At 42.5% G+C, this 16934-nt stretch overlaps 1 protein-coding gene across 1 annotated transcript in view; it reads right to left on the bottom strand.

The window, feature by feature from the left end:
• The window catches only part of plcg2 (phospholipase C, gamma 2), a 47525-nt gene that overhangs the window by 9218 nt on the left and 21373 nt on the right, over positions 1–16934 (bottom strand). Inside the window, exons 10-25 of the mRNA XM_004573890.3 lie at positions 11898–11999; positions 11507–11625; positions 11308–11393; positions 10210–10327; positions 9781–9949; positions 9597–9692; positions 9104–9190; positions 8497–8666; positions 6018–6218; positions 5140–5262; positions 4670–4850; positions 3967–4035; positions 3758–3867; positions 1322–1418; positions 1155–1227; positions 733–905 (exon numbers count right to left, since the gene is read on the bottom strand). Of these exons, the coding sequence (XP_004573947.1) occupies positions 733–905; positions 1155–1227; positions 1322–1418; positions 3758–3867; positions 3967–4035; positions 4670–4850; positions 5140–5262; positions 6018–6218; positions 8497–8666; positions 9104–9190; positions 9597–9692; positions 9781–9949; positions 10210–10327; positions 11308–11393; positions 11507–11625; positions 11898–11999 (1974 nt within the window). The remainder of the gene's footprint in view (positions 1–732; positions 906–1154; positions 1228–1321; positions 1419–3757; positions 3868–3966; positions 4036–4669; positions 4851–5139; positions 5263–6017; positions 6219–8496; positions 8667–9103; positions 9191–9596; positions 9693–9780; positions 9950–10209; positions 10328–11307; positions 11394–11506; positions 11626–11897; positions 12000–16934) is intronic.

Here is a 16934-nt window from a genome sequence, read left to right on the forward strand (position 1 = left end):
ATAGTTTCTTCAGTTATTAGTTTTTACATTAATTTTGTATATTTTTAAATGATTTCAAATTACAACAACATTTGTCTTAAATTGCCCTACATCGTATCTGTGGTATCAGATAAGATACCACATGATCCTCTGTGAGCAAGCACTTTGTGACGGTGGGAAAGAAGAACTCTCTTTTAACAGGAAGAGAGCACCAGTAGAACCAGCCCCACTGACTGAACGGAGCATTTTGTGTCTCACTGTAGCAGTTTTTGTCGTTGTAGTTGTTAGTAAGTAACTTTGTATTCACTTGTAGTCACTTTGTATCTCGTTTAAAGTCACATTCACACAAGCCTAGAGAACATTGGTTGACACCCCAGTTGCTAGGGACGGGTTGGTTGCAAAGATGCATACACTGCTGCACCAAAGACCTGCTTGTGATTGCTTTGGTCGCGGGCAGATTCCTCCCATCACCAGTGAGATTTGCATTGGTTGGTTTCAGCATTAAAGGCAGAACTTTGGATGCAAACGTTCTGTTTTGTGCTGCAGTTTTTCCAGTTTCACTAACGCTTGGTGGTTAGTTTCCAACTGTTTGCATACAAGTTGATGTCTTCCATGCAATCTACAGGCAACCATGGCAATCAGCAGGTGACCAAAGTCTGTGGTTGCTGCTGGTTTTGCTGCAACCTCCAGCAATCACATCCCAACAGGTTTTATGATGCGGGCTCTGCTTCCACAGAAGCATATCGCACTCACCTGTTGATCCTTGCTGTACTGCTGGTTCGCCGTTCTCTGAATAATGTCCCATGCCACCTTGTACCATTCAAACAGCTCTTCCAGAGAACCTGCAGTCAAGTCAAACTGCAGACTGTCTTCATCCTGGTCCTGCAAGGTCACTGCGTGGGGCTTCCCGTATTTACCATTCTTCACTACAAAAAGGAAGACAGAGAGGCCCAGTGATGTTTGACTCCCAAACTTTGTGCAAACTTTGAGGAATCAGGATTTAGTCGACGTGTATACAAACCCTAACGCAGTAATGACACATTTAGTCCAAACTGAGTTAAAGCCACAGAAAAATGCTCAGGACTGAACTAAACTGGACGACGCTGCTGTGTAATGTATATTAACTGTGCTTTTCCATTGTGACTGTGTGACACACCAAGATAACGAGTACTCACAGTTTTGAATGTTGCATTTGGAGATGTCCACGACGCCCTGACATAGTTCACCTAGTGGGTTATCTTCCATTTCCTGTTTTAGCAGACATCACAAATAGAGGTCGTTTTCAGTCACTTTCCACACAGATACAGTACAGTTGAACTCTGACCTGACTTCTAATCTTTACCTGCACTCTGATGACAGGTTCGGTGTTGCTGGACACTGGCTCCACATAGTTAGCAGGAAAGAATAACTGTAACTTGCCACCGTGGTCTCCTCTGCACCTGTAATGAGCAGAATGAGTCACTTCAGTTCAATTTAGTTTGATTTATATTGCACCAACTCACAACAACAGTCGCCTCAAGGTGCTTTATACTGTGAGGCAAAGAGCTTACAAAACCAGACGACCCCCCTATGAGCAAGCACTTTGGTGACCGTGGGAAGGGGAAAAAATCCCTTTTAACAGGAAGAAACCTCCAGCAGACTGAACAAGAAACACTCAGTGCATCACTCAGTGCTGTGCAGCGCAGCAAAGGGAGGATTGAGGGTCACCAGAGCCACAAGTAAGCCCGCAGTGTGAGAGGGAAGTGCTCTAATGGAGTGATACGGTACGACGAAGTCTTTAAGATAAGACGGGGCCTGAATATTCAAGACCTTGTATGTGATGAGAAGGATCTTACGTCACTCTGAGACAGGATGGTTCTAATTTTAGAGATACTGTGCAAGTGGAAGAAAGCAGTCCTACATATTTGTTTAATATGTGCAGTCTTAGAACATTGTGCTCTGTTAAGACAATAAGGTGCTAAGATCTTTAAAATATGATGGGCCCTGATCTTTCAAGCCTTTGTTTGTCAGGAGAAGAATTTTAAGTTCTGCATTCAACAGGGAACCAGTGAAGAAAAGCCAATATAGAAAATATATGGGCTCTATTTTTAGTCCCTGTCAGTATTTTGGAGCAACTAAAGGCTTTTCTGACAACCTTCAAAACAACATGAGAATAAAGGAATTACAGCAGTCCATGTAGCTCATGTCTGACACATAACTTCTGCGAGTGAGGAAGACTCATGAACGCATTGGAATCTGTCAGCTAAACACTATTCAAGCCAGCACAATACATTTTGATGATGTCTTCTACACTGTGTAATAATCAGTCAGCAGCATCAAATGCTGCACCGAGGACTCAGATCTAACAATAGAAGCACACAGACAAGTCCACTGTCAGAGGCCAGCAGAAGGAGATCGTTACTTAAAGATTGGTCTCTAATTACGAGACAGCTGCACCAAGAAATGGCTTTCTAATTATTTTATTACATCCACCCTGAAAGTCCGTTTGTATGTAGTCTGTTAATAAAGTCAAACTAATCAAATTTAAAAGCACTAACGGTAAGACGTGGAGTCTAACAGACTCAGAGTTCATTATTAAAGTTAGTTTAGAGCTCAGTAGGAGAGAAAGAGTCTAAATAATAAAGTTGCTGTCCTTAATGATACTTCTGTGTAAGTTGATGTGAAAAGTCCCGTGTTTGCAATTAGCCATGTTTATGTAAGGGTTACTGAGGGTTTGAAGTAACTGTTAGAATCATTTCATTGGTAAATTCAATCAAAAAAAACAACCCCCCACCCCCACACACACACACACTATGAGATAAAGGAGAACAACAGCCTGATACCTGCAGGCCTGACAACAGGAGATGTGTCACTGCTGTAACACCTGTAACATTCAGCAGTTTCCTCATTGCTCTGACACACACAACAAAACTATTGACCACACTACACACTCACTACACACTAACTACACAAGATTTGCGCTAAACGTCGCAAATCTCTCACGTCTCAAACACGCCGTCACTCCTAAAACTTCCCCCTCCCTAAACATCTAAATGCCATGTTGCCATATCATTTTTTGATTGGTCGACATGGTACATTTTTCCACCAATAGGAAAGGGCAGGGGGAGGGGTTTGGTGTTGTTTTTGCTCTCACGCTTTCGAGTGTTTTCCTTATAAAACGCCGTTTTTACCGTTTCTTCCCGCAGTAAATATAACCAACGACAGTATTCAGGAAGAAAACCAAACATATACGAATGTGAATCGCATCATTGGCTGTGGGATAAGGCGGCATCGTTCTAATCCCATACGGGAGCAGCCAGTCACTCACTGACTAACACTGCAAAACAGAATTGTTAAAGTTTTAATTTTAATTTCAATTCAGGTCAGATTATTTTTGTGCGCAACACAGATTTTGTGCGCAGAGACCGTGCCAGCAGTGCACAATTGTGCACGCGCGCAGCTTAGGGGGAACATTGGTAAATACCACAAATAGACCAAATGCGCTACAATGAGACACAAAACATCTAAAACAGACACAACAAGAAAAAAAGCACAAAAAGACAGAAATAAGAAGACACCAAGATGCCCAAAGAAATACACAAACTAGCTAAAAATCAACACAAAGTTGTTACATTAAGATACATCAGCAAAGACAAAAAGCCACTTCATGTCACTTCTAATTGGAGTCCGATCTCTACTGTTGAGGGCGGAGGGCCTTCTCCACATCTGTGTCACTAAATCAGTCCGTGGCCATGCCAACCACGTACATGCAAAGACACAAACTTGCGTGTGGACTCACCATCCATCAGCCTCTTTGGACACGTTGTGTATCAAAGCTCCTTGTTGAAAGCTCAGCTCATCTGGCCTCCTCGCCTGGTAGCTGTATAATGCCTTGACAGTATTTTTAGGCTAAAGGAGACAAACACATAGAATTGAGAACGTTAAAGGAACGATAATCAAAGAATACTCGACAACACACCACATGACCAAATCTGACTGCATACACACCAGCGAGGGCTCGATCTCATTGGGCTCCACATACGTCTTCACATCATATAAAGAGGCACAGTTCTTCTCCTGTGAAACACAGCGCACTGTTAGGAGGATATCATGACCTGACGCTGACCTGAAATGTTCTGTAGTAAACTGTACAGTAAATGTTCTGAGTTTAAAATGATAAACCTTCCTCAGACTGATCACCATGTATTTTGACACTGAGGAATTTACTGGCTTTGCCACAAACTTTCCTAATTTACAGTCAGAGACGAGCAGGAACTCTACAACTAACATGGCAGTAAATACAATAAGTGATCAAATACTGATTTTTGTTTCTCCTTTTATTTGTGTGTGTTTTGTTTTTTTTAGAAAATTCTATGGTAGCTCAGAGAGGACAAGCACAGTCTCCGGAGTCGCACGCAGTGAGGATGTAACACTGCAGACAAAGATGCAAGGTAATGAGTGTTTTAATCACACGATTCATAAAATACTGCAGAGACATGTTTGCTAACAGCCATTTACTCTTAGCTTGTCACGTCCGCAGCTGTTCCGTTGCATTATTGCAAAAACCAAAAACAGTGAGTTTCCTTGAGTTTTCTAGCTGTTAGTGTGTTTGAACTCTTGGGGCTACCATAATTACCTGTTTCTCAAGCGCAAATGATTCACTAGTTTCCACAAACTTATTGCAACAGTGGCAGAATCTCTTGAAACTCACTGTGCTGAAGCGGTCGACCAGCTCGGGCGTGACCGGGTAACGTAGCTTAATCTTGCGATACAGCGGTTTCTTCCTAAAGTAGTTGACCAGCTCCACGAGGCTCTCGAACTCCGTAGTGGTGCCCAGCAGATACATGTTGCCCTCCTTCTGGATGCGGCAGTGTTTCACCTTACCGTCACCTCTGAATGACAGAAGTTGATAACAAATAGTTATGTTTGCAGTACTAAACCCGTTATGCAGATGCTCACGGTGGCAGTGTGTTCTGGCTCTGTCACCCCGATCATCAGATTTAGGTTGGAAAACACACATTTTAGCCCAACTTTGTCACTAATGGATCAGTGTCTGAATTAATGGAAAGTTTTTATGGAGATTACAGTTACATAATGAGGGGTCATCAACTTTATTTCACCCTTTATGAAATGACACATTTCAGTGGAGACACATTTGTTGAATTTCCTTTGGCACGGTACCTGAATGTGATGGCAAAGGAGTCTGGTTCTCCTTCTCTCTGCCGGATGAGAAAGGCTCCATCTCTGGGAATCCTCATTAGGTAATCCTCTGCCTGACCTCTGCTCAGGTTACTGTAGAACCACCTGCTCCACACAAACACAAGGAGGGTTACACCCTTACACATTCACAACCACTAGCACTTTATATAGCCTCTGTAGAAATTATCCACATATCTCACTTATCTTAACTGCACTACTGTAAATGCTGTATAAATAATCATTCTGTACAATACGATCATTTTAATTCTACAACTGTTTATAACTTGCATAGTTCATATTTCTGTATAGTTTCATATTTAGATCCTGTTCATAGCCTGTACATACTTATAGTGATAGGAAATTGTTAATGTATCTATCTCATGGCTAAAGCACTTCTGGATGGATGCAAACTGCATTTCGTTGCCTGGACTTGTGACATGTGCAATGACAATAAAGTTGAATTCTATTCTATTTATGCGGCATGTCTGTTTATCAGCTGATGGCTTGGCTTTGACAGAAACAGGAGTTTTCTTTCTTCCATGCTCTTAAAAAAAAGGCTGAAAGAAGTGAGAGGGCAGTGACTACCCGTCCGTGGGTGTGCATGTGTGCATGTGTGAAAGTGTGAAAGTGAGAAACAGAAGCTATGCATATGTGTGTGGGACTGAATGTGAGATGTAAGCTTAGCTACAGTAACACAACTAAAACTGGACATCGATGTGGAGCCCTGCATCAAACAACGGTTTGGTTTTTTATTATAAGCTGAGAAGTTGTGAATGATTAACTCGTTATTTCTCATCACACTGCAAAATGATTCAGCACCCTGTGATGTCTGTGATGCATTTTAGCACTGTGGAACAAACCCTTCTTGCAGATGTGAGTCGGGTTTTGGTACGGCATCGGTGAGGCGCAGCTCAAAGTCCTGGCAGCGCAGTGGGTTGTCTCTGTAGTGCTGGATCAGGGCGTACACGCTGGGAAAGTGCAGGTTTGCCGTCATGTAGAAGGAGGTGTGTCCGCCCTCTGTGACGGAGCGAATGCGACAGTGCTGCACCCTCCCGCTTCGCCTGAAACACGTGCAAACAAATGACTGAAATGATGACATCGACATCAAGCTTTCTTCTCCAGTGTAGCAGAAACATGAAGCTACCAAAGTGTTTACAGCTGACCTATTCAGCTTCTAACCCTAACTGAATTCAAATTGAATATATTCTAGTCCGAGTTTCCATTTGAGTTTAAACGTGTTTTCGGCCTTATTTTGATAGATGCAGTGAAGCCTGACAGGAGAGACATCCAACAAAGGGCTGAGGGTCGTATTGGAGCCCAGACCGGCTGCTTATCCCACCGAGCTGAACCGGCGCCCTCAGTTTGTATTTTCTGTTCAAAAGTGTAACGTTTGGATTACAGTTTTTATTTCGTTATTGTTCTACTGACCTTATTTCCTTATTAAATTACTGAGTCTGGTTTGTGTCTGGTTTCTGTTTACGTCGTGATTTTCTAGGAATGACTTCAGTCCGTTGTGTTTTTTGGTTCTTGTATTTGTAGTTATTTGTAGTTATCTCCTACGCGTTTCCCTTTTCCATGTTCCTCCTCTAGAAGTTCATTCATGTTTCAGCGTTTCCTTGTTTCAGTTATGGCTATTGTTGGTTTCCTGTTGTCTCGTTGTCCTTAACAGTTTCATTTGTGTCTCCAAACTCCTGTGTTCAATCCCCACTACAGAGTGTGTGTGGGACGATCGTGGCTCAAGAGTTGGCAGTTCGTCTTGTAACCGGAAGGTTGCCGGTTCGAGCCCTGGCTCGGACAGTCTCAGTCGTTGTGTCCTTGGGCAAGACACTTCACCTAACGCCTACTGGTGATGGCCAGAGGGGCCGATGGCGCGATATGGCAGCCTCGCTTCTGTCAGGGCAGCTGTGGCTACAACTGTAGCTGCCTCCACCAGTGTGTGAATGAATAGTGGAATTGTACAGCGCTTTGAGGGTCTCGAAAAGCGCTATATAAATGCAATCTATTATTATTGTGTGTTTCCAGTCTTCCCCGTGGTCTCTGTTGGATGGTCTGTTTTCACTGCTGTGAGTTTTCCCTCATTATCCTCAAGCTGAGGAATTTTGTTGGAATTTCATTCCCTGGATGTTTCACCCTTTTGTTGGGTTTTTATAGACATTACCACCAGCTTTTCAACTACGCTCTCATTTTGTTCTTTCCTTTCCTCTCTGGTTTAAATTTAGGTGCAGCTTTAATGCAAACTGTGACACACCAGGAAGTAGACACTTTATTTTTACTCTTGGTTATGTATGATAGAGAGGATCTCTCCAGCATCATCTATCTAAGGCACACAGCTCTGGCTGTGAGCACAGAAGCCCCGCCCATTTGCTGTTCAAACCTTCCATTTGTGAAGCGCAGCCAATCAGCTAAAACTGCTTCTTTCACACAGAGGATGATTTCAGTGCCTTACATTAATGTCACATTACATTAAACTTTAAATTGAGGAAAGGTAGATTAAGTACAAGAATAAAAATAATAATAGATCCTTGTTGAACCACACAAATTGAACACAGCGTGAAGCTAAGCTCAGTTAGCTATCCTGGCAGCTGATATAGAGTGTGCCAGTTAAACTGCTTTAGCCTGCTAACAACTGCTGTTGCCTCTGCAAGCCGCTTTGAAACCCACCTCTGTGAAAGCGCATGGAAGGACAGGGATGTGTGATCTCACTGCTGGCAAACAAATTACTGCAGATAATCAACAATCCTATTTTAACTAAAGTGGGAAAATTTGAATTTTCTGTTTTTCATATTCCTTCATGTAAATGATGATTTTATTAGTGGAAATCATTTAGTGGGTAAGGTCATTAGTTATGTTGTATAAAGTCAATATTCCTATTCATCATTAATGAGCACAGAAACCTCGAGGAAGGTTGTTTAAGTGCAAAAACTACTGAACACAGATGCCTCCTATGAGCCCTAAACAGGAAGAAATTCTTCAGGCTTATCTTTATTGTGTATTTCAGTGTTTAGTTATTGTTGATTTACTGACTGTTTTATATAGTGCACATTTTTATATAATTTCTTAATATTTCTTAAAAATCCCACACAGCATCTGTGCTTTCCACCATGGAGTAGGAGATGTGATGGTCAGATAGTAGTATAGCACACACTACAAGACACATTCTCACAGCAGAGCAAACTTTACATTTTTCTGAGCCCCATTCTCAAATCTCTCGCCCTTCTCGTTTCCTATACTACATGACGCCAAGGTCCCACCCTTAGAAAGCGAACACAGAGGGGGAAGGACAAACAGAAATTAGTGCTGGTGTGTAAATCTGATGAAAAAAAACATGGGACACTGTACCAGAAGGAGAGCGTATAGTCTGTAACGAAGGTATCGCTCTGTCGGACCAAGAAGGTGCCGTCTCGTCCGCTGGTCTCTTTGCAGTAATCTTGGATCAGCCGCTCGGCCATCTGCCTGCCTTCCTTCATGCGACCGTGGAACCACGGCTCCGAGCAGTGAAGGTCCTGATACTGAAACGTCACAAAAACAAAAGTTCTATCAACACTTTTCTAAATTATTGTAAAAGTTCTGTTAATAACTTGGAGCTGAAGGAGTCAGGGTTAGGGCTCCAGCATTTCTCGCTAATGACGAGTGAAATTATCACAAGATGAATATTACAATAAACTCGAGCTTAGTCATCTATAATCATAAAATGCTATTTTTTATTACAAGAGTAACAAGAATCAAATGAATCAGGAGGAGCTATTTTTCTGTTTTAAAACCATATACTTAGTACTTTCACTTTAGTATCGTTGTACTTTGGAAATAATAACTAATCTATTGAAATTTTAATATAAGACATCATTCAACATCCCCTTTTCGCTTCTTTACAGCTCATTGCACCACATGTCCAAAAAAGATGCATAAACCTGATATTTGAAGTTTGCTACTAAACTTTGGTTTTTACCTTCCTGGGATCCTCTTCCTCATCCTCGTACTCTTCTGCATAGTACAGCTTGTCGTCAGAGATCACACAGTAGTGCTTGTTCCAGCGCTGACAAAGAGAAATGAACATTTACATTTCCACCTTCCCATGCAAAACATGCCACTTGTTCAGGAAGCTTTTCAAAGAGCAACAGGGACACAAAGCGTCGGGCGCTGCTTTCGCTCAGTGAGGTCAATGAATTACAGAGAGATGACAAAAAATTGCAGACGCACATGAGCACCCAGCATAGCGCAGACACGAGTCCATTTGTTACGCTACAGTACTAACGCAGCTGTTTAACACTATATTATCATAATAGAGGCAAAAAGTGGCAAGAACCGTCAGCCCTGAATCCAGAGAAATTCATTGGATTTGACTGGATTTAGCTACATTTAAATGACATAACTGAACACATTTAATCTCAGAACCTCAAACCTCTCTCATCAATGGCACACACTGATATGTGGGGTAATACCTGATCCACAGGGTCCCAGATCTCCAGGTCTCCTTCTTTCTGTCCCTTTCTAACATCCTTGACGGTGAATCCTCCCTCCATGTTGATCTTCTTGTGCTGCTCAAAGAAAACAAGGAGAGCACCGTTTTCAGGAATTATGACAAATCGTTTCCACTGACGCGCGGATGCGCTCAGACCACATTACCTTGAGTATGATCTTGCCCTTCAGCTGCGTGGGTGAAGGCAGCTGCTCGGCCAGGTGCTCCACGGGTTCGATCAGCAGTTTGTCTCCAAATACTTCTCTGAAAGTACGAGCCATCTGACGCTGCTGATCTACAGGGCAGTGCTCCTCTATGGACAGAATCACCGGGAACCTGAGACAACGAGACGTGGTTACCGAGATGTTCTGAATGGTCCAATGAAAAAACAGAATCCTTCCCAATGAATTAAGAGGCTGACAAAAAGTTCTTAAATCATCACATTGAATCGCTGCTTCTGCAGTTTAGCTCAGATCTTTGAATTCACAGAACTGCAATGTTGATTTATCTGGATCCATCATCAGCTTATATTCAGATCTAACAGCAGTCAAAGGCAGCATTTTTTGAGTAACACGTCTGGTTGTTTTGATTCTTACTCTGAGGTGACAAAAGCGTGCTCGTTTATCGCTCTGACCACATCCTCAAACTTGATCTTCGTCGTCCTGCTCCAGCCATGGTAAATGATTGGCTCCCCGGGGCCCTCCCAGCAGTCCACTGTTTGCATTCAGTAACACACAAAGAGACACTGTGAACACACTGAGTGAGCAAAAAAAACTCTTATAAAAAACTCTTGTTTTACATGTAATGGTATGAGTCATGTCCAAAGTTAAAGCAATCAACTGTGGTTCTGTGACATTTACGTCAAACGTTACTAAGCATTAAATAAGAGTTTGGCCAAATTAAGCTGAAAAGCCCCAAAACATCGAGTGGATGGGGTGGTTAATTTATATGTTAGAAACCATATAAGACAGACAAGAGTTAAAATAAATCTTATTTCAGTCACTGATTTTTGTTCTGCCTACATTAACATGTGTCTTGAGGGAGCCAATCAAAAGTGGACAGCTCAAAATCAAAGTTCTGCTCTCACATCTCGACGAGGGCCTGCGATCACTTCTTGCTCACTTTGATACAAACTAGCATGCACAGAGTTTCCATTTTCAAAGATCAAATGTGTAATCAGCAGCCGTGCACTTAGAGAGAACCGACAACTTAGAGACTGTGACGTTAACCGCGAGTTTTTGGGCAAACACGTGGAGACCCCAGCAGTCGCTCTGACCTGCACCAGCCAACTTTCTTTCGTTTTTTTTTTTGGAAGCATATTTGATGAATGAGATATTGGGGCAGGAGCATTACTGAGTGTTAGAGCTGGCTCGCTGGTCTGTAAGGCGTACAAAAGACTTTATCGACTATTCAATACTTGTTAGTGTCTTTTACACTTGGACATTGTATTAAAATTGGCAGCCTTGCTCAGGACACATCTACACACGCTGGTAAAAGCATGCGGCCGTAGCCCAGTCAGCCCAGATTACGCTGAGACGTTGGTTTGAATGATCAGACGTCACTGCTTGCTTCCTTCCTTCGTCACCGTCTTTGAGCTGTCCACTTGCAACAGAATCACTCAGGATGCATGCTAATGCCGGGCCCGAACAGTGGCGTCATTCGGGTGCAGCACACGCCGGGAGTTTGATACTAACATTCGACGCAGCGGCATCCCAGACGCAGACAGCGGACATAAGCCTCTGTGGACGACTCGCTGCGAATCTGATCACCTGTCAGGTAGCTGTTGAAGAGCAACAGGAGACATTTTATCTTTCACACATAGAGACATTTAAACCAACAGTATGTGGAAATATTACTGAGCATCATTAGTATGTGTGACGGAGTCAAACTGACGTGTTGTGTGAGGAGTTGACCCAGTAATGCGACAAAGGGTTGTTCATGTCCACGTTGCTGATGTCTGAGAACTTCTCATCCCAAATACAATTCTCCTTGGAAAACAGGAAGCCGAGGAACTGGAAGAGGAGAAACGCTTCAGATTTCAGAGTAATCTAACCCGTTCCCCCAGCCCCGCCCCTGCAGACTCCACAACACTGTAGAACTGCTACGGGATGATTGTGTATTCACTTAAACACTCCAAAAACTTAAAGACTGCTTTCTGTTGATCAGAATTTCGAGCAAGTTTTTTAACACAACTGCATTCCTGCCAAAACTCAGTTTTAGCATCGATTGTCAAACTTGGTGCAGAAGAAGGAAGATGGTGTCCACTCATGTTGGTGCTGAATACCTCGCTCACGGTGAACTCCGGGTCATTGGTTTTTCTCATGGTGTCATCAATAAAGGTTGTCATCAGCTCTCTGACTTGGTTCAGATCATTGGCCCAAGTTTCCTGATGGATGAAAGGGCCAAAATAAATAAATAAATAAATAACTAAAAATCACACATCAGACTGCGACGGTTCATTTCAAACACTTTTTTTCTAGTCCCAGAGCTGTGTGATGTCAGCGAAAGAGGAAATCCATAAACATGCTGCTCTCTGTATATGAGGAAATCAGATGAAAGCCTTAGCAGACTTTAGAGAGAGGAGGGGAACTACATGGCTTGCTTTAGATAGAGTGTAAATTAAGTAACCGCACCACAGTCAGTGGCGACTAACGGAATAAATGTACCGCCCTTACGTATTTAAAATGCAAAATATGAGTAACTGTATTCTGTTAGAGTTACTGTTTGAAAAGGTGGTATTCAGTTACTTTGTTGAAATAAATAATTTCCCCCAGGGATCAATAAAGTATTCTGATTCTGATAAATGGATTGCACGGCGGTCTTTTCCTGTTTCATATGTTCAGCTTTGCTCTCTCTAGTTTTGGTAATTCCATGCACAAAACACGCATTAAGAGGCTCTAATGTCTGTGTCTCAGTCTCGCGGCCCATGTCACCCCTAGTTGCACGCCGCATAATGACTTGAAGAAATATTTTAAAAAATTATTCACAAAATGATTTAATATGAAGGCAATAGGCAGAGTGTTACAGGCATCGGCCCAAAGAATGTAGCCTGATGGGCAGTGTAGTCCGTGCTGCAGGGAGAATGGACCCGTGATGTTTCTGTGAGCGAGGAGGGAGAAAAAGGAAAAGTAGGAGCTGTCACCGAGCAGAACCAGGAGCTGGAAGCATGTAAATATAATAATAACCACTGCAGCCAAGAAGAGTGCCTGACGAGCCCAGCTGTAAGTAAGCTGTTAAGACTCGACTGTACACTGTGTTCGTGTTTGTAAGCAGCCTTTCAACGCCTCTCTCTGTCTCTCGCTAGCAAACTTGACCCAGACAACAAAGTAAAGCTAGTTTTCAGCTACGAGCCCGACACAAACCGGACGTATTAGCCAGAGGTCCCTTTACTACAGTTCGGAGCCGCGGACCTGTTTTATATACGAGATCGCTGCAAAAAGTGCAGCCTTACCTAATGTCCACCTACTGTTACTCATTTATATTAAGATTTAAACATCTAGTTGGTGTTGGTATGGAGAGTAACCGTCAGCAATAGTAATAAATCACACAGCAATAGTTCATTCATGTAGTTGCAAAAAGCATGATAATATATTAAGTAATCCAAAGTATTCAGAATACATTGCTCTCATTGAGTAACGTAACAGAATATGTTACAAAATACATTTTGGGGCATGTAATCTGTAATCTGTAGTGGAATACATTTTAAAAGTAACCTTCACAACACTGGCCACAGTACAGTTAATTTAGGTCCTTTTAAGTGTGAAGGGGAGTGTTTTTAATCTGCATATCGGTCCAGCGAGCACACTGAACTCTTCTGCTGTAAGAGCACGATAAATGAAAAGGAAGAAAAGGAAAAACAGTAAATTCTATAACTGGTCCCAGCTGTTGATGACTGCACTGTGGTGAATCTGGGAACCACCTAGTCAGCAATCTACAAACTGTCTTTGGGACAAAGCTGACCAGGGGGGCCAAGCAGGCTCCATCTGAGACATTCAGCCCTGTGCTGACATTCAAAGAGACCAGCGGCAGACAGCGAGACACTTCGGTCATCACTCTGTGGCCTTCAGGTGGCTGCTGTTACAGCCAGATTACAAAACAAATTGATGCACAGTTATAAAATCTACCAAATCAAACACACACCGATTCTGAACCATTTTAGTACAGCCCAAAATAGCTTCATCAGCCACATATATTTCTGTAATATACAACTGTCGACACAAGAGTTACATTTCAGTGTGCGTTCTGTTAGCAATAAGCTAATATTGCTAACATATAGATTTAAGTACTGCAGCTCATTTAAAAATCAAACCAGAGGTGAGTTCAGTGCACAGCTGCAGGGCTAAAACAGGGCAACAAAACCAAGATAAACTTCTCTGCACAGCGAGGAAGTCAATAATGAATGATATCATATCACTGTTCCCCTTCCTTATAAATAAGAACTGAACATAAGCTAACCTTCCATCATCCGCCAGCTCACTGGTGACTTGTTGGGGGTAAACTTTGCTAGTCTGCAAATCTTTTAATGAGAAAATCTGTAATGCCGAGATGAAAGTAAAAATGAAAGTAACATTTTCTAGTTTCTGAAAATGTGCCCGTTTAGAAACCCCAACCTTACCCCTACACCTGGACGAGTCGCTGGTGACCTGATATCATAGTCAGGGCTGCACATAAGTGGCCCGTAGGTGCGCATTCGCTGTCAAAATAAAAGATGCGCACCAGATAAGAAGTTGCAATGTGCGTTTGCGTCCATATAAAAGGCACTGTTTTCGTCCGCTAGAGTGGGATTTTCACAGCATATTCCGCACCACATCTTTGTGCGTTCATCATTTGTTTGAAGCCAGCTCACCTCCTGCAACCACTTTTCCGAGAATACGTGCTTCTTTTGCGGTTCGGACTCCTGACATTTCTTTGGAGGTGGAGGAACACCACAGTAATTGCTTAAAGGAGCTTCTTCGACATCTTGAGGAGTTCTAAACAAATGTCTGTCCTCCTCCAGAAAATCTTATGTACGCAAACGTGCGTTGCAACTTCTTATCTGGCGCGCATCTTTTATTTTGACAGCGAATGTGCACCTGCAGACCACTTATGTGCACCCCTGATCATAGTACCACCCTATTAGAGCACTTCGCTCTCGCTCTGCAGGCCTACTTGTTGTTCCTAGAGTATTTAACAGTAGAATGGGAGGCAGAGCCTTCAGTTTTCAGGCCCCTCTTCTGTGGAACCACCTTCCAGTTTGGATTCAGGAGACAGACACTATCTCTACTTTCAAGATTCAAACTTTCCTTTTTGCTAAAGCATATAGTTAGGGCTGGACCAGGTGACCCTGAGTCCTCCCTTAGTTATGCTGCAATAGGTCAAGGCTGAAATCAGGAAACAAAATCCAGGAGCAACAAGAGGTGATGAGACAAGTGGAAACAGGTGGGGAACACAGCAGGAAGTAATGAGAGGACAAGACAAGGGAAGCAAAACTGAAAGCAAAGCACAAGGAATGGCTAACTATCAAAATAAAACAGGAAGTGAGACAACACAGACAAGAATGAACTTAATACAGGAGGACTGACACAAGAGGACAGAACAGCGGGGAGAACTCAAGTCTGAATGAACTCGGAAACTAGTATCCGGCATAAATAAAGGAGGAAATACATGAAACAATATTGAAAAAGAAAAATATTTCAATAATCCAAACTCTGGGTAAGATGACCCAGGACCATGACAAATGATGACATATATGTCCTTTAAGTGGGTGTAACTGTAAGCAAAGACCTCAGCAGGCATGTTAGGATGAATCCAGGCAATTATTTTACAGCCTCACGTGGAGTCATGAGTCTGATTCATAATATGACTTAAAGCTGCATGCATAGAATCACCAGAAAATTCTAAAAGCTTCAGAAGTTTTGTTGACTTTGCCTCCAAATAACGTTTAAACGTTTTTATCCCTGCAAACTGTCGTTCTCACACACATGTGCACTGCGTAAACACATTACAGCTTCACTTAAGTACCCATCAAGACATGTACAGTATCCCTGTTCATCACACCAGATGAACCAACGCCACACTAGTTACAATTATAATAAATAGAAGTACATTTACCCATATCTTTGCTATGACAGTGAAAAGAAAGATGAATTCCACCACTCAGCTGGTCCTGGACGTGTGCTGGCTGCAGTATGATTGGCAGTGTTGGGACTAACGCGTTATTAAGTAACGCGTTACAGTAACTACGTTATTATTGTGGTAACGAGCACGGTAACTAGTTATTATGCCAAAATCAGGAACGCGTTAGTCGTTACTGGGATTTAGATGGGGTCGTTACTCGTTACTTCGTGTGGTGGCTGTCGCGGAGCTTCCACAGATTCAGTAACATTAGCAAGTGGTGGAGGCAGCAGGTGGATGAAGGAAAAGGGACGCAGAAGGAAAAGAGACCCGAGGCGGCCGCCGGTCCAAGTGTGAACTGAACTTCAGGTAAGAAGTTATGACCTGCAGTCTCTCTGGGTCAGATATAAACCAAGTTTAGGTGAAGTTTATTTTCGTTATTCTGACTTTTTCCGTACTGCGTGCTAGCTAGCATGACGGAGTTTCTACACAGCTGGGTGGGTGCTATGTTACTGATGTTGAACTTTATTTTGTTCATAAGTTATTAGAGTTGCCAACCGTCCCGTCTGGTATTCAGAGAAAATATTACGCGTTTCTTATTGAGGTGAAAAGGAACAGTTTGTCCCGTAATTCAGCTACAATGGAAAAGACAAAGCTGGAGTTATTCTGTGTCTTTGCTGCACAGCTGCCTCTTCTTCTCTCATCCTCTCACCCTCTCTCTCTCCTGTTTCTACTTCAATCATGAAACTGATCAATGATCAGCTGATCGGCTCTCTTGTTTGTTTATTGCCCACTTTGCGCCGAAAGAGGAAACCAGTCGCGCTAAACAACAGCAGCACGTTTAAGCTTGATCAGCTGTTGAGAAACAGGTTTACCTTTTAGGTCACATGAATGAGTTGAAGTTATGAACTGTTTCTGAGAGACAAATAACCCCAGGATCGTTTTCTAAGTAGCTGACAGCTGGTAACTGTGCAGGTGCGGATCTAGCAAAGTGCTGCCAGGGGTCCATGTAGGGCATTAACAGGGAGAGGGGGGCACAAAGAAATACTTTTCTTTCTTATTCTCATTTAAAATGTCTAGCTTTTAAAAAATAATTATCTGAGTCTTACAACAAACGATTGATAGATTGATGCATATATACCATCAAAACAGTGAACATCACTGTCACAACAGTCAGGGTTTATTATCATTCAAAGGCTTTATGATTTTTCCTATAATGGTGGGCCGG

The sequence above is a fragment of the Maylandia zebra genome, linkage group LG7 (assembly GCF_041146795.1).
Source record: "Maylandia zebra isolate NMK-2024a linkage group LG7, Mzebra_GT3a, whole genome shotgun sequence".
Lineage (NCBI taxonomy): Eukaryota > Metazoa > Chordata > Actinopteri > Cichliformes > Cichlidae > Maylandia > Maylandia zebra.